Genomic DNA, 15,917 nt, shown 5'->3' on the forward strand with positions numbered 1-15,917 from the left:
GTTCTTGTGGAGGAAACCCGAGGACGAATTGCACGATTTAAGCCTGGAAGCGTTGAGTGGATTGTTCTATTTATGGTTCAAGATGCACGCGGTTGCATACGTCACGCTCCTGTCCGAACTCTTCTTTTGGGCAGTTTATAAAGGATAGAGGCAGAGTGTCCAGGTGGTTAGTTGGTCAAAATCATTGAATTGGGAATAATACTGCTAGAATTACAATTACGATTTCGGTTGCCATGGTTACGCGGGACCTATTCTGATAAGACTGTACAAAATTCATCTTTATAATTAGGCGGTAGCGCCGTCTATATTTTGTAAAGTTACATGGTTAAAAATAAGTAATTATTAGCTAACTCACCGTAACTTGAGTTAAAAAGGATCGTGTTGACAGAATAAAATTATTTTTAAACAACTAAAAAGGTTTGTTTGTTACGAGAAATCATGCATTTCAATTTCGCATCAGATTCGCGAAAAAATTCAATTGCAATATAGTTTCCACCACTAGAGACAGATGCCGCCATGGTAGAACGATAAAGTTGAATAAGTCTCCTTATTGAACGAAATTGGTCCCGCGCCAGCCAGATTTAGTTGTACCTCTATTTATTCCCAATTCAATGGTCAAAATCCCACGGAGCAGATTATAGAGCTTCTCGTTTAGTATTAAAACCAATTAACAATATTGTGTTTATTTTTAATTATATTTAGTAAAGAACACTTTTATAAGCTGATTTAAGCCAGCACCGTTCACCCTAAGCACATGCGCAAGTTGTTATATTACTACAAATTAGAATGTTGAAATGTTATTTTACTCGAGCTTAAGTAAAAGCTATTTAAGTTAAAAAATGCCAAATCTTTAATTTTATAAACATATTAAAGATTAACTAATCCACTGAGCTTCTTGTACTCAATTATTGATTAAAAATGTAATGTTATGTAACATATTTGGTAAATATTTATGTACGCTCTCTAAACATTTGGAAGAGCCATCATTCCGTCATTCTCTCTGCAATGGGTCAGAGATGCTGGAATTTTCCAGCACTGGACACTGGACCTCCATTTGCCAATTCTTGGGTTTAAAACGGCTTGCTGGAGCGAGATTCGGCAGAATTGAGTAAATCGTTGAGAAGTGATCCAGACGCGAATTTTCGGACGCTACGTGGGTGGTGGACGACCGACCGCTGTGGGGATTTGGGTACCTTTTTTTCATAAACTATCGTAAAGCCTAACACGGTGAACCTTTTAGTATATATTATTGGTATTTAACCAATTGGTACTTAGCTAAGAAACGACTCGAGGAATTGTAAATTGATTAAGTTACTTTACTAACCACAGGATTAGTTAAAATATCGAACTATATCAATGGATACCTCAGATTGACTGTCTCAATAAAACTTCTAAGAACAAGGTTTATACTTTATATACATTATTGGCGCGCCGTCAAAAACAACATGGAACGCAACTCAAGATAAAACATATGTTAACAATGACCTTTGATATTACGTCATTTCCAACATATATATACTTACTTAAATATGTTCCGACAGAAAAAAAATGTGACTTTAGAAAACTATTACATCCCGGGAAAAAGTGTTCGAATTAGCTTTAATAGTTATTGAACATTGTATCGTTCAGTCAAGAACAAGGGTTCAGAATTTGCTAACTTTAATTTAGAACCAATCTGTTGTTAAATAAACTGGTAATGCTCCGTAGCGAACATGTTGATTTCTTAAATAAATTACTTTCGTATTTCATGTGTTCATATTTCATCACTCTGCTGGTTATTGAGATTCAAATCCTCGATAGGTTATGGGCCCAGCACGCTTCCACTGCACCACTGATGTTACGAATATGAAGATAACAATGAGTGTTCTGGTGAACAGTATTCCTGGAGACAGGATCCAGAGCTCGATATGGCCTCGCATCTGTCGTCCATGCGGTTGTTGTGGGCCGATATACTTACGACGGTGAAGAAAGAAAAAGATTTATCTTTCGATGAGTCGATCCTCATAGCCTGTATCTTTGAATCGCTGCCACAAGATGAGATTCTGGAGTTTGGAATGCTGTGGGACACTCTACCCAAAGAAAAGTAGACAGTCACTGGGGCCTTGGAATCGGTCAGAACCCCATGTTATTTTCAAAGGGAAAATTTCGAAGTTTTGAAGGAGCTAACGAAGGTGAGGTGACAGAGAGGTTGCAGCAAGAGGAGCCGGGCTCGATGCCAGCTAGTGGCACTGGGTGAAAACTCGGAACAACTCCTTTTGCGTTGAGTTACCAAGTTCTCTCCCCACTGGTCTAAGGGGTTTTCCCCCCAGATCTTTGGTTTCCCCTTCCTCAAAATCTTTTTGCGGTTAACGGTAATAGTTAGTGTAGGGAGCTGTTGGCTCGCGTGGCATGAAAGGCTTACTACCACCCTCTTACTCATTTTAACCCAGCCACCTGCTTAAGGGCATAATAAGTCGCTAGATGACTTGGGCCTAAGATGGTGCCTTGCGTATTAGCCTAGCTGTCTATGATCATGAAAAAAAATTAAATTTATTCTTAGAAATAGTGTTATTTAAAAACCTTTGTAAAACCTATGTTTGCAGTTTTGTTTATTTTCCTTTTTTTTCAACCTTTGAATGCAACCCGAATCTCCGATAATTTAGGCTTAACTTTTCCAAGGTGTAGTTTATCTCTACCGTAATTTTATTTTTGTTGAAGTTGAGTGGTTAACTGCGTATTTGAAATGCGTGGGATAGCATAAAAGACTTTTCTCCATCCGATTTCTTTATGTATTGACAAGGCGTGCGTTTTAGTATGATTGACAATTGAAGTATACATTTTTGAATTACCAATGTGATGGACGAAGCGTACTTAAATGAATTCACCGTGACTAATGCATCTTACGTTAATGAATGGACAGCGTTATTGACAAAACGTATGTTTACAATGGTCAGGGCGATTGAGAAAACAGATATTCATCAGTCAGGATTGATTGAGGGAACTGACTTTTACGAATGAACAGGGAAATTGAATAAGCAGTTATTTTAATGTAAAGGGTAAATTAAAAATTTAAGTTAAATGTTGTCAAGATGTACTTAGCACTTTAATGGGAGTACTCCCAAGGTCGGTGAAGTTTTGTTTATATCAGGATCATATACGGTGCAGCTAAGAGAATATGCGACCACGAATGGGAAACGTAGAATTGGAACTTAGTTACACTGCAGATGAGTTTCTCTGAATGAACATGATTTGTATCATGTCCAAAATTTTACGAGAAATAAATATCGAAACTTTCCGTAATCCAAGGATTGTGTCTACTTATTTTGGTTTTTATTTTAAGCTACCAAGTAGGGATGATATTTTGACGCTACTATTTTTGAAAGTTTCAAGTTTCTTAGTGAAACAAGATGGCTAAGAATTATATTGTATATTCTGCTAAAAGATTTCTAAATTCTAATGACTAATACGTGTTGAACAAAAAGCATGATTTTGAAAAGACGTAAAAATAGTTTTGTTCAGACATTGACTGACGGAATGAACGTAGTACCCCAAAGCACTACTCACTACACGTTTACATCGTCAGGCGGATTAATATACGTTGTAGATTATCAGCGGTGAAAATTGACGGACTCTGAAACATTTAAAGAAAATATTGTATAACATCCGGGCGCAAAGAATGCAAAAAATTACAATTTGAAGAATTAATTTATTAACATCAGCAAAACGAAACGTCAAAAGTAATAAAATTAGGGTTCTTTCCATCCACCGAAAGCTTCCTGAATCTCTCGGGCTATCTGAAGGCAAAGTCTATCGTTGTTGGGAGCCGCTACAACCTGCACTGCTAAAGGCAACCCACCTGCACTTAACCCAACCGGACATACTGTGACGGGAAAGCCTAGCACGTTGAAGATGGCCGTGTATCCCCAGTTGGACATCTTGAGTAATTGTTCGTAATGGAAGATGGGTGGTTCCGGGTGCGGAGGGTAAAGCAGCACGCCATTGTCCCCGAGCAGAGACACCAGTTTCGTCTTCGTTTCATCTAGGATTTGGACGTTCTTGGTCACTTCGGATGGTTTAAGGCCCGAATGCCATCGCATGGACAGCAGCAGGAATATTATGTGCAGCGTGTGATCCGAAATTCTAAAGAACCATTTAAACAGTTCCCAGTAAGGGTTGATGGAATACCTTCCGTCCGTCAAAAAGTCTTCGTAACTCGGTGCTTGGGCAGTTGATATCTTGCTGTACCAAATTGCCATGGCTGTGTTAAATGTTGGTATATCAATTACGTGACTGTTTAATTTATGCTTCAGACGTAACTTTGTTTCGACCTGAAAGTCAAAACGATAATTAATATGTATTTGCTACAAAATTAGGGGTAATCTAAAATTATAGTTTGCAATGTATAGTTTAATTTAACCACCATCTCATACTTCAAAATACGTAAACCAGATTTTTACGGTTTACCTTAAGTAACTTTTACGAATTATAATAGGTATGCATATATTAATCTGGTTAACCTTAAATCACTTGATAATTTTATAAAATAAATATTCTTATGTCTATATGCAAAACACACAAGAATAGACGGTTTCTTAACTCGATAGAAACATGGATTTAGAGACACACAGAAGCCGTTTCTATTCCGTGCTATTTGCGTATAAATTGTCGGCTGCTTACAGCTACTTCTATTGAATCGTTCAGGGATAAAAACCTAACGATATAAAAATTCCCAACAAAGGATAGGAAGTCAAGCTTGGTTAAAACCCCCTGTTTAAGAAATATGATTAATTGTTTTAAATTTAGAATAATATCAACGGTAATCTAATAATGGAAATACTAATTTTTTATACTTTACTTTGACTCGTTATAATAAAATTAAATGGAACAGCATTCGAGGAATTTGGATCTCAGATAGTGAATTAGTCTTTTGAGTTTACATATAGCCACCTGGCGGCCAACGTGAAAATCTGGCCGTTTAAGAACTTCTCACGTTGACCGCTACGTGACTATGTTAACGGGAAAGGCCAAATGTTTTGGGATATTATCTTTCGTATTTCATTAAGTGAAATAAATTAAAACCACGAATAGATAAAGTTCCCCCGAAGTTTAAATGTACAATTAGTGGCGGAAGCTTTTTCGCCTAATTTTAAAACTTTTAATAAGTGTTTCTATAAAGTAAAATAAACAATAAATAATAAAAAGGTTTTTCTCTGCGTCACGAGCTTAGGCACGCTGGTTTGGCACGTGGACTTCAAATTCCAAATCTTTATCGCGTATTCTCTATGTTCAATATCTTTAGCTAGTGACCTCATATTTTATAGAAACTCCTATTGCCACATTAAATTGGTTTAGTTCTGGCATAGGCATGCTCAGCGTTTTGAGATCGGATAATTATATTTTGAAACAGTAATTTTTGCAACGTTTTTCGTATTTTGAGGGCCTCAGATAAATTTCAGATAAGGCCTTGTACTCCCGGTCCTACTATCTAAGCATTTGAAGGACCACATAATCCTTTGAATTTTGAGGATTGGGCTAAATAATCAAATGTTCTGGGAAGCGGAAGAAGCTACTGAAAATTCCACCGGAAATTTTCGAAAGTTCCGAATATGAACGGGTAGATTAAGGTAGGTGTCTATAGAGCTCGGAAAAGGTTTCGCCGAGGTTTAAATATCTTTAGTAGAAATCTATATCGCGGAGCCAACAAATGCGGTAGCAAGACCACCAACACCAAATTAAAGAAGTTTACAATCGACGGAAGAGGGTTTCAATTTCCGATCGTCATTAACCGTTCAAGTATTTTAAAATTGGGGAATAATAAATGCACGGTCAGAGACCAAACCTACAATCCCTTTGTGCGATACGTTTTCCCGAAGTATATACGTCGAGAGTAATAATAATAATAATAATAATAATCAGCTAGGCTAATACCCAAGGCACCACCTTAGGCCTAAGTCATCATGCGACTTTTGAAGCCCTTAAATCAGGTGGCCGGGTTCCTTACCAGAATCTTCTTTGACCCTACCTCCAAGCTCTGAAGAAAGCCCGTAGGTGGTAGGGATAGAGTATTCTACAGCCGTTTCCCCAAAAACTCAATGTACAACGCTGCTGGCGGTACAAGCCTTAAATTCTTTGATTTACTATTGAACGTTTTACTTTATACTCCCTTAAAAAATGCGTTTGATTAAATTAAGTACCACATTTTACTGGTAAGAAATTAATTAGATGTTTAAGTAGTTAAAAAAGAACCAGAATTATCAAATGATACATTTTATATAAGTATATAACATTCTTAATCTATGGTAATTTAAATTATATTCAGTGGGATTTACCAATGTCATTATAATTGATAATTAACTTATATTTGTCATATCACGTTTCGACTTCTCAAATTACCTTTAGTGTAATTTTTTCTATTATTAACAGTTCATCAGCTCAGAATTATGGAGCCATAAATAATAACAAAAATAAGTAGTTAATTTCTAAAACATTAGTTAAAAACTTAATCGTCAAGATTATGTTTACCCAACTTTCTGAATGTAATATTGCCGTATATTACTTATGACTTATGGGGAATTCCATGACAACTGAAATTGTCAACCCAACCACCTTCGATTTAATTATAATTTCTTCGAGAAGAATTCGGTTTACGAATTATTTCTAACATGACTGGTTTGTGATATATTTCACATTCCAAAGTTGTAGAAATTTGCTAAAATGAACTTGACCCTAATTGTCAAGATGCTCTATTAGGTGTTTCTATAAAATACGGGAGGTCACGTGTAAATGTTATTTCTACGTCACAAGCTATTTTTATTGAAGATAGAGAAAGCGCGTCCGAGTTGATATACATTTTGGAATTAGAAGTGCACGTGCGTAACGCGCGTACCAATTAAGTACTAAAAAGCCTAAGCTCGTGAGGCAGTGAAAACATTTTATACTTTAATTTTTTTATCGCTCTATTTTATGGAAACATTTTATATCAGTGAAATTTTAGAATTACAAAGAATTTAAGCGGTTGCATTGAAGCTAGGAGTAACGAACTCAAGGATAACGCACCTAGCCTTTAAACACACAAACGCAGTGTTGTGTACAAATTTCTTTGGATGAGCCTTAACGCTGAACGTTTTACGGGCTGAGGGAAAGACATATTCCCTTTGCGACGGCAGCAGGCGATAAAGCATCTAGCCAATGAAAACTGTACACAAGAAAAAGCACGACTTTTGACGTGTTGCGTTCTCATTGTGTGGGGTGCTGTTTTTGTTGCTCCTAGATTGAAGGAACCCTTGATCCACTAACGTTTGACCATTAACTTTAGCGTGTAACAACGCGTAAATTTACAATAAAGTGTTAGTAATATTATATTTCTATAGATTAATCGCAATAAGAATAACCCTTTGTCAAGAACGTATTCCGGACGTGTTTCTGGTAGACAAACAACACCCACCCCCTTCTACTGTAATCTGTTCCCTTTCTGCCAGTAAGGCGTAGAGGCACTCATTAAGACGGAGGTTGTATTTGATACTTTATGCTCTCCGTTCTTCTGAATACAGGTCTAATGGGAATTGTTTTCTCTTATTTGTTAAAAAGCGTCTTGAACCCTGAAAAATTATTCTTACCTTCATCACGGCTTCGGCCATTTCCGGGTAGATTGGAGTAGTATAGGGTGATCTTATGTAGTTTTCCGTGTAAAATATCTTAATATCTTTCATTTCTACCTGTAAAATGGCAGAATATTTTACTTTTTTCTGAATATGGAGATTAAAAGTAGTTAAAGTTATGACATTTATACATTTATACTAAGAGTCATCGGAATATAAAATTTTTAATTCGAATCCAACTCGTTTTCTGTGATTAAAGGGAATATAACCTGAAGTGTTTCTTATCAACCCCAACATATTCGGTGCTGCATAATGGTTGGTTTCAGAGATAATATTTAATAATAAGTACGTCTTACTACCAGCTTGAATGCGTCTTTCCGAGATAAGTATCCAAATTATCTATGCTGCTCAAGTTATTACCCAAGCACTTAAATTTTGACACCCGTCTCTTGTACACGGAAAAACCTTTCTCCTTAACCTTCACATACCTAACCACCAAAATTATCATTTATTTCTAGTTTCATCTCTAGAACACTAATACTATTATAAATGAACAAAAACAAACTTGTACTAATTTATAACTATAAGTTATAACCGGAATTCATACGTCTACTTGGAATGCTTATCGTGGCAGATTTTAGCCTGGATGTGGCCGACGGTTTTTTTGAAGTCCCTATGCTAAATAAGCAAACAACTACGTGAGAAGGGAGCACGTCTGAGTGATCTTACCATACGCGATACGACACGAAAAGCATTCCAAGAAGATGTATGGATTCCTGGTTATAATAAATGGAATAATCGGTTTCGATATGAAACTAATGGTGTTACGCAACATTTTAGTACCCTTCGCCCTGTGTAGCGATTTTTAGGACAGAGCAGAGGGCGGTAGGGTGGCAAAATCACCCGGCCCCGCGAAAAGTGGCCAAGAGCGTGGTTTTTGAGGGGCCCCATTGCCTCACCCTTCACCAGCTAGAATGGCCTGCTATGACAAAACTTGCACCGGGGTCCGAAATCCTGCACGGCACCAACGATGAGTTAATTTTGGATAGATGTCGTTCAACTATTCTGAAACAATCTTTCGAAGTGAATAAAAATGCAGTGTTGACGATATAGCTTACTTTTTGATCCAGCCTTAAGGACAATGCGTTTTCTCCGGCAATGACTTTCAGGACAGGAACGAGATCCTCCGCGTACCGACACATGGGTCCCGTCGACACATACTCCCGCAAATCGTTGTCTTCCGCTCTGGGGAACTGACCGTTTTGGGGCACTATCACTGGAAAGAAGAAAGATGTCACCACGAAAAAATATTTCTGGGATACATAACATTGTCAATTGTGTTTTTCATTGATCTTTCTTGGATACTGGACATAAAATTAAGAAAAGTTAATTTGGTGGCCAACACATCATTATCCGTTAAAAGGTAGAACCTTAGACCAAGAAACACAGGGACGTCGCACGGTAGATATTTCGCGCCCGAAGCTTCGTTGCGGCTGCCTATTTCCTATTTATCTCGCGCTGTGTCACTAGTAGCGAAGGTGAGTCAATTTTTTGTGGCTATTTGAGTCACGTGCACAGCCCTACAATCTGTCAGCACGTGGCCTGCAACAGCATGGCTCCAAAAACGAAATTTCTGGTATGTTTTTTAATATTTCTGTGTCTAATATATTAAAAGAATATAAAATAATTTAAAAATATGTAACTCTTAGCTGATTATTTTTTTTAAGTTCTTTAAAAAACGTTATTTTTATCTCTCATGGATGGCGCCTATTCACTATCTGTATCACCTAACCCCCCTCTCCCCACCGCAGCCGCAACAAAGCCCCGCCGAAAAATAAAGCGTTTTGTATGCTATGAGCGAGACGTCCCTGTGTTTCTTGGTCTAAGGTGGAACTGCAAATTCAAAACAAAAAATGATCACAAGTTTTTCCATGTGAAGCTACTTCTCCCCAGAATGTTCCTTTAAACATCGGATGTTGAAAACTACGATCAACAATTTTTTACTCAACATAAATTAAAATTTTCATTAAGTGACTGTGCTCAATTGGGTTAACTAAATCACACAAGAAGTTTTTGTAATTGAACACTTTTGTAAATTCCGGTAAACTATGTTAATAGTAATTGTTCTCAAGTTAAGAACAGTTTGCCAGTTCTATCGCTCGTGTTAAACTCAATGTATTTAGTAATTTTTAAAATAGGTTTCTGGAATGAAAAATCGTGAATTTTAAAATTGAAATTCTCTGCTCGTTCACTAAAGACAAAAACTTCCAACTCGAAAATTTAAGGGTCGCTCCCAATTGATAGACAAATACTATTAGTAACTCATTCTAGACATACACCTTTCCAAGAATAAAACTTTAATAACAACTATCAGGTAAAGGTTTCTTAATTAATCCAAGGGATTGGAAAAATGTTTAGCAGCTACAAGCTGCCACTTACCACCCTCAACCCTTAAAACTTCCATTTAGAGAATTAAGTAATATCTGAAATATTTTTCTTGGTTGTCAATCGCGTTTCCCGAAATTTGTAACATACATAGGCATCTTGAATTTTAAAATTTCGTTCCATGGTTCTATTTACAATTTGTTGTGATGATTTATAATAAAAAGTACTGCTTTTTTATTAAAATAAAATGATTGGGAGCTTTCGGACCGTAGTCCTTCGTCAGCCGCTACAATATTCTGATTAATGTTATTATACGTTATACGATTACAACATTACCCCGGGTGTTCAATTGTTTCACAATATTATTTTTTAAATTTAAAACCCCCCCAACCTTTTATGTTTATTGACCCTTCCTCTAGATTTAAATTTCCCCTATCTCTGATAAAAACAGCTTCCTTAAAACATCTCCTATACCAAAGTCCTTCTTGACATAATACTTTAGTCGAGTCCCAATCAATATCGTGCTTATTTTCTTTTTTAAAGTGCATACCTAAACCGTTTTTTTCATCTAGTTTTCTTACACAATTCTTATGTTCTTGTTTTCGTTTTAGTAATTGTCTTTTAGTTTGTCCTACGTATATTTTTCCACAATTACATTTGATTTCATATACAGTTCCCGTTTTTTTTCATTTCATCAGTTTTCGGTTTATTTTTGATTAACTCTGTTTTTAAAGTATTTATGGTTTTACTGACTAAATTAACATTTAATTTTTTTAATTGCCTTTGAGTTTTTTCAGTTATGCCACTGACGTAAGGTAGAGAAATGACATGTTCTGGTTTATCTTTTTAAAACCTTTTTTAAATTCCATGAAGTAGCAGTACTTTTTATTATAAATCATCACAACAAATACATAGGCATGATTGGAAATTTAATAATTGCACAATTACTTTCAATAATTATAAAGGTAATAATAAACAGTGCTTACTCGGAGTTGGCTTGTGTCCAAATATTCCGCAGGAAGAACAGGGAGATCTGATGGAACCCGCGATGTCGTTTCCCAACCCAATCACCGAACCAGCAGACGTCAACAAAGCCGCTTCTCCTCCTGCGACGAAATCAAAGCATTATCACCAAAAGTGTGTCAGATCGGTATAGTAGATAATGAGTGTTTGTCGCAAAGTAAAAAAGGGAAACAAAGGGGGGGGGGGGGTCGGAAATTATGTCATCAAAATCGAGGTACTCCAGCGCCGCCGAGTGAGGCGTTTTAGAACGCGCCAGACTAAAGACTAAATATAAAGTTGCTAGTACTATTCCAACTAGTAGGTTAAGTAGTCTATAGTGTGACTATGTCTCACTGGAAATTTTAATAAGCACGCAGGTACAGCTGACACACTTTTGGGTCTTATGCTACTTTTGGTAGTAATTAATCCCCGCCTTGATATTACTTCACGTTATAGACCGCACAAACCTTAATCACGTTACCTAAACTGAAAATAGGTCACACCCACGACCGCGCCACGCATCAGATAGTTCCATTTGAAGTTTTTGAACATTTCGTAGGGAAATGAAAATATTAGAAGAAACTTTCGACGCTAGCGGCTCGACCGAGCTAGAGGTCCTCCAAGTAGACGGCACGGGTCTTTTGCTTTTAAGAAAACACGTCATCAGAACTACCAATGGAATAATAACTTATCAACACCGAGTGTCGAGCCACTTCCTAAAAATCTGTACAACGATTTCAGGCGCATCAAACTCAATACAGCCTTAAAAAAATAAAAAAAAAATAATAATAATCAGCTAGGCTAATACCCAAGGCACCACCCTAGGCCTAAGTCATCGAGCGACTTTTGAAGCCTTTTAATTCAGGTGGCCGGGTTACAACCCCTTAAACCAGAGGGGTGAGAACTTGCAAACTAAACGCGGAAGGAGTTGTTCCGAGTTTTAACCCAGTGCCACAATTTGGGATCGAACCCGGCTCCTCTTGCTGCGAGGCGAAAGTGCTAACCACTCCGCCACCCCATTGGTAACTCTAAATTTGAAATCAATGACGTAATCACTTTACGATTACGGTGAGTGATCAGCCCTGGGTCAAGACTACATAAGGTTATGTATTTGTACCCCGCCGTTCCGCTGGGCACTACGGCGGCACACAAGACAAATAGTCATGCCGGGACAAAAATGCACTTTGCGAAACAAACGTTCGGCCAGTGAGACAGCCATAAAGACAGGCTCACATATGGCAAACAAACGCCCAACAAAAGGCGACACCATTGGTTGCCCTAATTCCCACCCTCGCACAGCTGAGGACTAGAGTGGCTTCCTCTTCCACCGCAAACTATCCACCCCAGTAGGATATTGAATGCCGAGTATGGAACTCCCCCGAGGTTCCAGTGACCAAGCGCCCCGAGCACGAGACCCCCAAGTACTCCAGTGACCCAGCAAACCGGGTGTGGACCGCCCCAAGAGTCCAGCGACTCTGAACGCCGGGTGTGGAGCCCCTCAAAGGCTCCAGTGACCCCATCAAACCACTGGATAGGAACAGTGTACCTGGTCAAGACTACAGAAGGGAAATATTTTTAGTCATAAGATAAATACTCGATAAATTAAATCATAACCTACATAGAGGATCTCTAGCTCAGTCACGCCAATAGCGGCGAAAGATTCTTACTTATTCATTGAGATATTGTTTGCTAAAAGTTCATGCAGAATGTTTAACCAAAATCGTGAATAAAAATGATTTGTAAATAATACAGCAATCACAATGTCAGCGAGACAGAGCGACCCAATTAAGTTCTATTCTTCAGGTAGAATGATTTCAAGTTCAAGTTACCCGAGCTTCCTCCTGGTATTCTGTTTAAATCGTATGGATTTACAGTTCTTCCATGTAGTTTATTCGCCGCATCCAACCACATGCAGAGTTCCGGAACGTTCGTGATGCAAAGAGGAATGGCACCCGCTTCCTTCATCCTCTTGATGACGAGGCTGTCATCTTGCGCCCTACGTCCTTTTCTGAACAAGACACCGGCGTCAATTAAAAGACCTGGTAAAAATTAAAAATTTAATTAACTTATCAGATTGTCTGAAATAGTTTCTTTTAACCGAACCTTAATAAACCTAACCAAACCAGTTTATTTATTATTCTTTAAAAATCTGAATTTCAGCGCCAGATTAGAGAAATTTGTCACTTTAGAAAGGGTTCTATGAATCATGGCTCAATTGATTCGAAAAGATTAATCTAGTTTTTAAGATCACACGAAATAAAACAGTTTTCCATGAAAATATTACGTGATTTTTTATCTTAAACTTGTAAATCTATAAGTTAACGCGCGTGATCGAAGCCGCTATTTTGGAAAACCATAAAAATTCCAAGTTTAATCTTAATCACAATTTATTTCATATACCTTGGATCGCGATGCCATTTTTCGTGGTCATGGGAACTCCCAGAAATGGCTTTTCCGAGGCGAGTTCTTTCTCGGTTTTGTTAGTGGTTCTCAGCAGTTGATCAACCTCCTTGGCTTCGTCGAGGGCGCTCAAGAAGCGATCTTCCACAACGGCGTTGATAACTGGGTTCACTGAACGGATCCGCTTTATGAACGCCTTCACCACGTCCTCCGATTTCACCTTTAACGTTCAATATTTTTAGGATAATAAAATTACCGAATAAATAGATTCGTCCATTATGAAAAGGGATAATAAAGCTAAACCTTAATGCAGTCCATAGGTGGTTCCTTTTAACTTATCACTGCGTATATACTTATCTCCACCACTCTCCCCCTATTTGGCTTACCGTTGCTAAGCAACTCGTTTGAAATTTTTGATGTTTAGACTTAGTTTATCTTTTTGGTATTTTAGCCAGATTTCCCGCACGGTACTGACGAGTCCCCAATACTACGAAACCGGTCTACCGTTGAAATTTCTGGCTATTTTATTTAATTTTTCACTGGAAGATGTATTTGGTCCAAGTTTCGCGTCTTTGTTTGTTCGAAGACCTATCGGTACGAGAAATTTGTAAGTTTTTAAATTTCTTCAAATTTGTTTAGGGTTTAGCTTTATTATCCCTTTTCATAATGGACTAATCTACTTATTCGTTAATTTTTTCATCCTTTACTATGCAGTCTATATGTGGTTCCTTTAACTCAATATATTTAATTTCACGAAGGGTATCTGGGAAACAAGTTCAACATAAAAGGCGTCAAAATGAAAGTGGAGTAAGTAAATTCCTATTTTTATATATTCGAAGAAGACGTTACGTTAGAATCACGTCCGTATGCTGTGCGTTAACAAAGAGATTACGTAACCTAGATTGGAAATCTCCCAAATTTCCTATGGGTGCCGGTAGAGACACTCGATTCCCTACTTGCGGGGCGGACAATGAAATGGGGTGGTTTAAGAAAGTCTGAAAAGTTAAGTTCCGTTTTCAAACTAGTTTTTGGGACCTGGCCGTCTAAGCATTTTGAAAACTAAATAAAAATCCGATTATCCGAACTGGAAGACAACAACGGTTCGAAACTCGGTTCGAAACGCCGTACTGGAACAGTTAATTTATATTATTTATTTTCCGAGCGGCGCGGGGATTAGGGATCGAGGACCGAGCGATTTTAACGTCACGACCCCAGTTTTAGGCAACAATTTTTATATTTTTATTTTAGTTCTAAATTCTTCAAAGGCAGTGTTTATAAATTATTTTATTCGTTACTCGTAAAAAAATGGCAGAAGCAGCCAGAAATAGCCATATATATTTTTTTTACCTGAAGCACAGAAATGGAAATTTTTAAGATGAATAACCATATTTTCCTACCTTTAGGAAATTCAAAATGGCTCTTAGAGTCACTAAAAATACCAATAGATGGACCCCTCCTATATTAGGCCTATCTAACTCAAAAACCCTGGCTTCAGAACTGACCATCAGTAAAAACTAACACCCGAATAATTGGAAGTGCATCACTTATGAAAAACATAGACTTAAACCATCATTAAATGCTTGGAAGAAAAATAAAAATCAAGTGTTCAACGTAAATAACGAAAATAGAAAATTGCTTACCTCTCTCCTTCGTATTTTTTCGGCGATTCGTACGGCCGGCAATTTCAAAATGGGATCGTGTATTTTTGGCAAACATCCTTGTTTCTTGCCTAGAAACGCGAACAAGACTGTTTGAATTCCAAAATGAAGAACGCGAAAGATTACCGCGACCGCGAGCCGAACGATCACCCACATCACAGATACCCGCTCGAAACCACACACTGACGACCGCAACACAGAAACGCGCAGCTCCGAATGCCAAAAATAAACTGCGCCGTGCAAAATTCAATGCCCTGTTATCTTCCGTCGCGCGGAGACCCGATAAAGAATAGAACTATGATAAAAAATATGTATAATGACTTTATACTTAGAATCAGATGATTAAACAAAATAAGTCAAATATAGAGCACCACGTAAATTTTATGTTGTAATTTAATTAGATGTAGCATTTCTTTTTCAATAAAAGTAAATAAAATATAATCATATCAGACAAAACAAAATAAAATAAAATATGCGGAATTAGATAACTTTAATTTTTTTCTTTATCATAATTAAAATGTTTTACGTGTATAAAATAGCGAAGTACAGCGGTAGTGAGTTAAAATGACGATTTGTATCCAACTTTTTTTGTTGTAATATATTGTATTTCATTTGAAATTAATATTGAATTACTTAACTAATATTGAATTACGTAAATTTAAATCATAAACATTTGAATTTTAGAAAACGATCGACGTTTGAATTGGATGTCTAAGGTGTACAATAGATGATCAAGAATCTGCGTATAAGTTTTTACACCGGAAGCTTGGGATTTTTAACATGATTACTGTGCGTTTCGGGTGAAGTTCTGCCGTTGTTTTCATCTAGTATCGCAGTATTCATATTTATCCTAGTAATAGCAAAACAGGTTTCTACACCTATTTTCTACATTCAT

At 37.2% G+C, this 15,917-nt stretch overlaps 1 protein-coding gene across 1 annotated transcript; it reads right to left on the minus strand.

The window, feature by feature from the left end:
* Positions 1 to 3,665: 3,665 nt before the first annotated feature.
* Positions 3,666 to 15,304, minus strand: LOC149960429 (fatty-acid amide hydrolase 2-A-like). Its single transcript, XM_090174338.1, has 7 exons — positions 15,005 to 15,304; positions 13,365 to 13,584; positions 12,794 to 13,003; positions 10,949 to 11,068; positions 8,696 to 8,853; positions 7,596 to 7,694; positions 3,666 to 4,307 (listed from the first exon to the last, which is right to left on the minus strand). The coding sequence occupies exons 1-7, from the start codon at positions 15,176 to 15,178 to the stop codon at positions 3,726 to 3,728; spliced, it is 1,563 nt and encodes a 520-aa protein (XP_090030464.1). The 5' UTR covers positions 15,179 to 15,304; the 3' UTR covers positions 3,666 to 3,725.
* Positions 15,305 to 15,917: the final 613 nt, after the last annotated feature.

The sequence above is a fragment of the Leiobunum rupestre genome, chromosome 1 (assembly GCF_980474605.1).
Source record: "Leiobunum rupestre chromosome 1, qqLeiRupe1.1.hap1, whole genome shotgun sequence".
NCBI lineage: Eukaryota > Metazoa > Arthropoda > Arachnida > Opiliones > Sclerosomatidae > Leiobunum > Leiobunum rupestre.

What these genes read in the sequence shown, in the direction of transcription:
- LOC149960429 (XM_090174338.1), bottom strand. Translation starts at nt 15,178, where the DNA reads ATGTGGGTGATCGTTCGGCTCGCGGTCGCGGTAATCTTTCGCGTTCTT. An exon ending in AATACCAGGAGGAAGCTCGG is followed by an intron (nt 11,069 to 12,793) that starts GTAACTTGAACT and finishes ATTTCGTCGCAG; the next exon opens with GAGGAGAAGCGGCTTTGTTG. An exon ending in TGGACACAAGCCAACTCCGA is followed by an intron (nt 8,854 to 10,948) that starts GTAAGCACTGTT and finishes TCTTCTTTCCAG; the next exon opens with TGATAGTGCCCCAAAACGGT.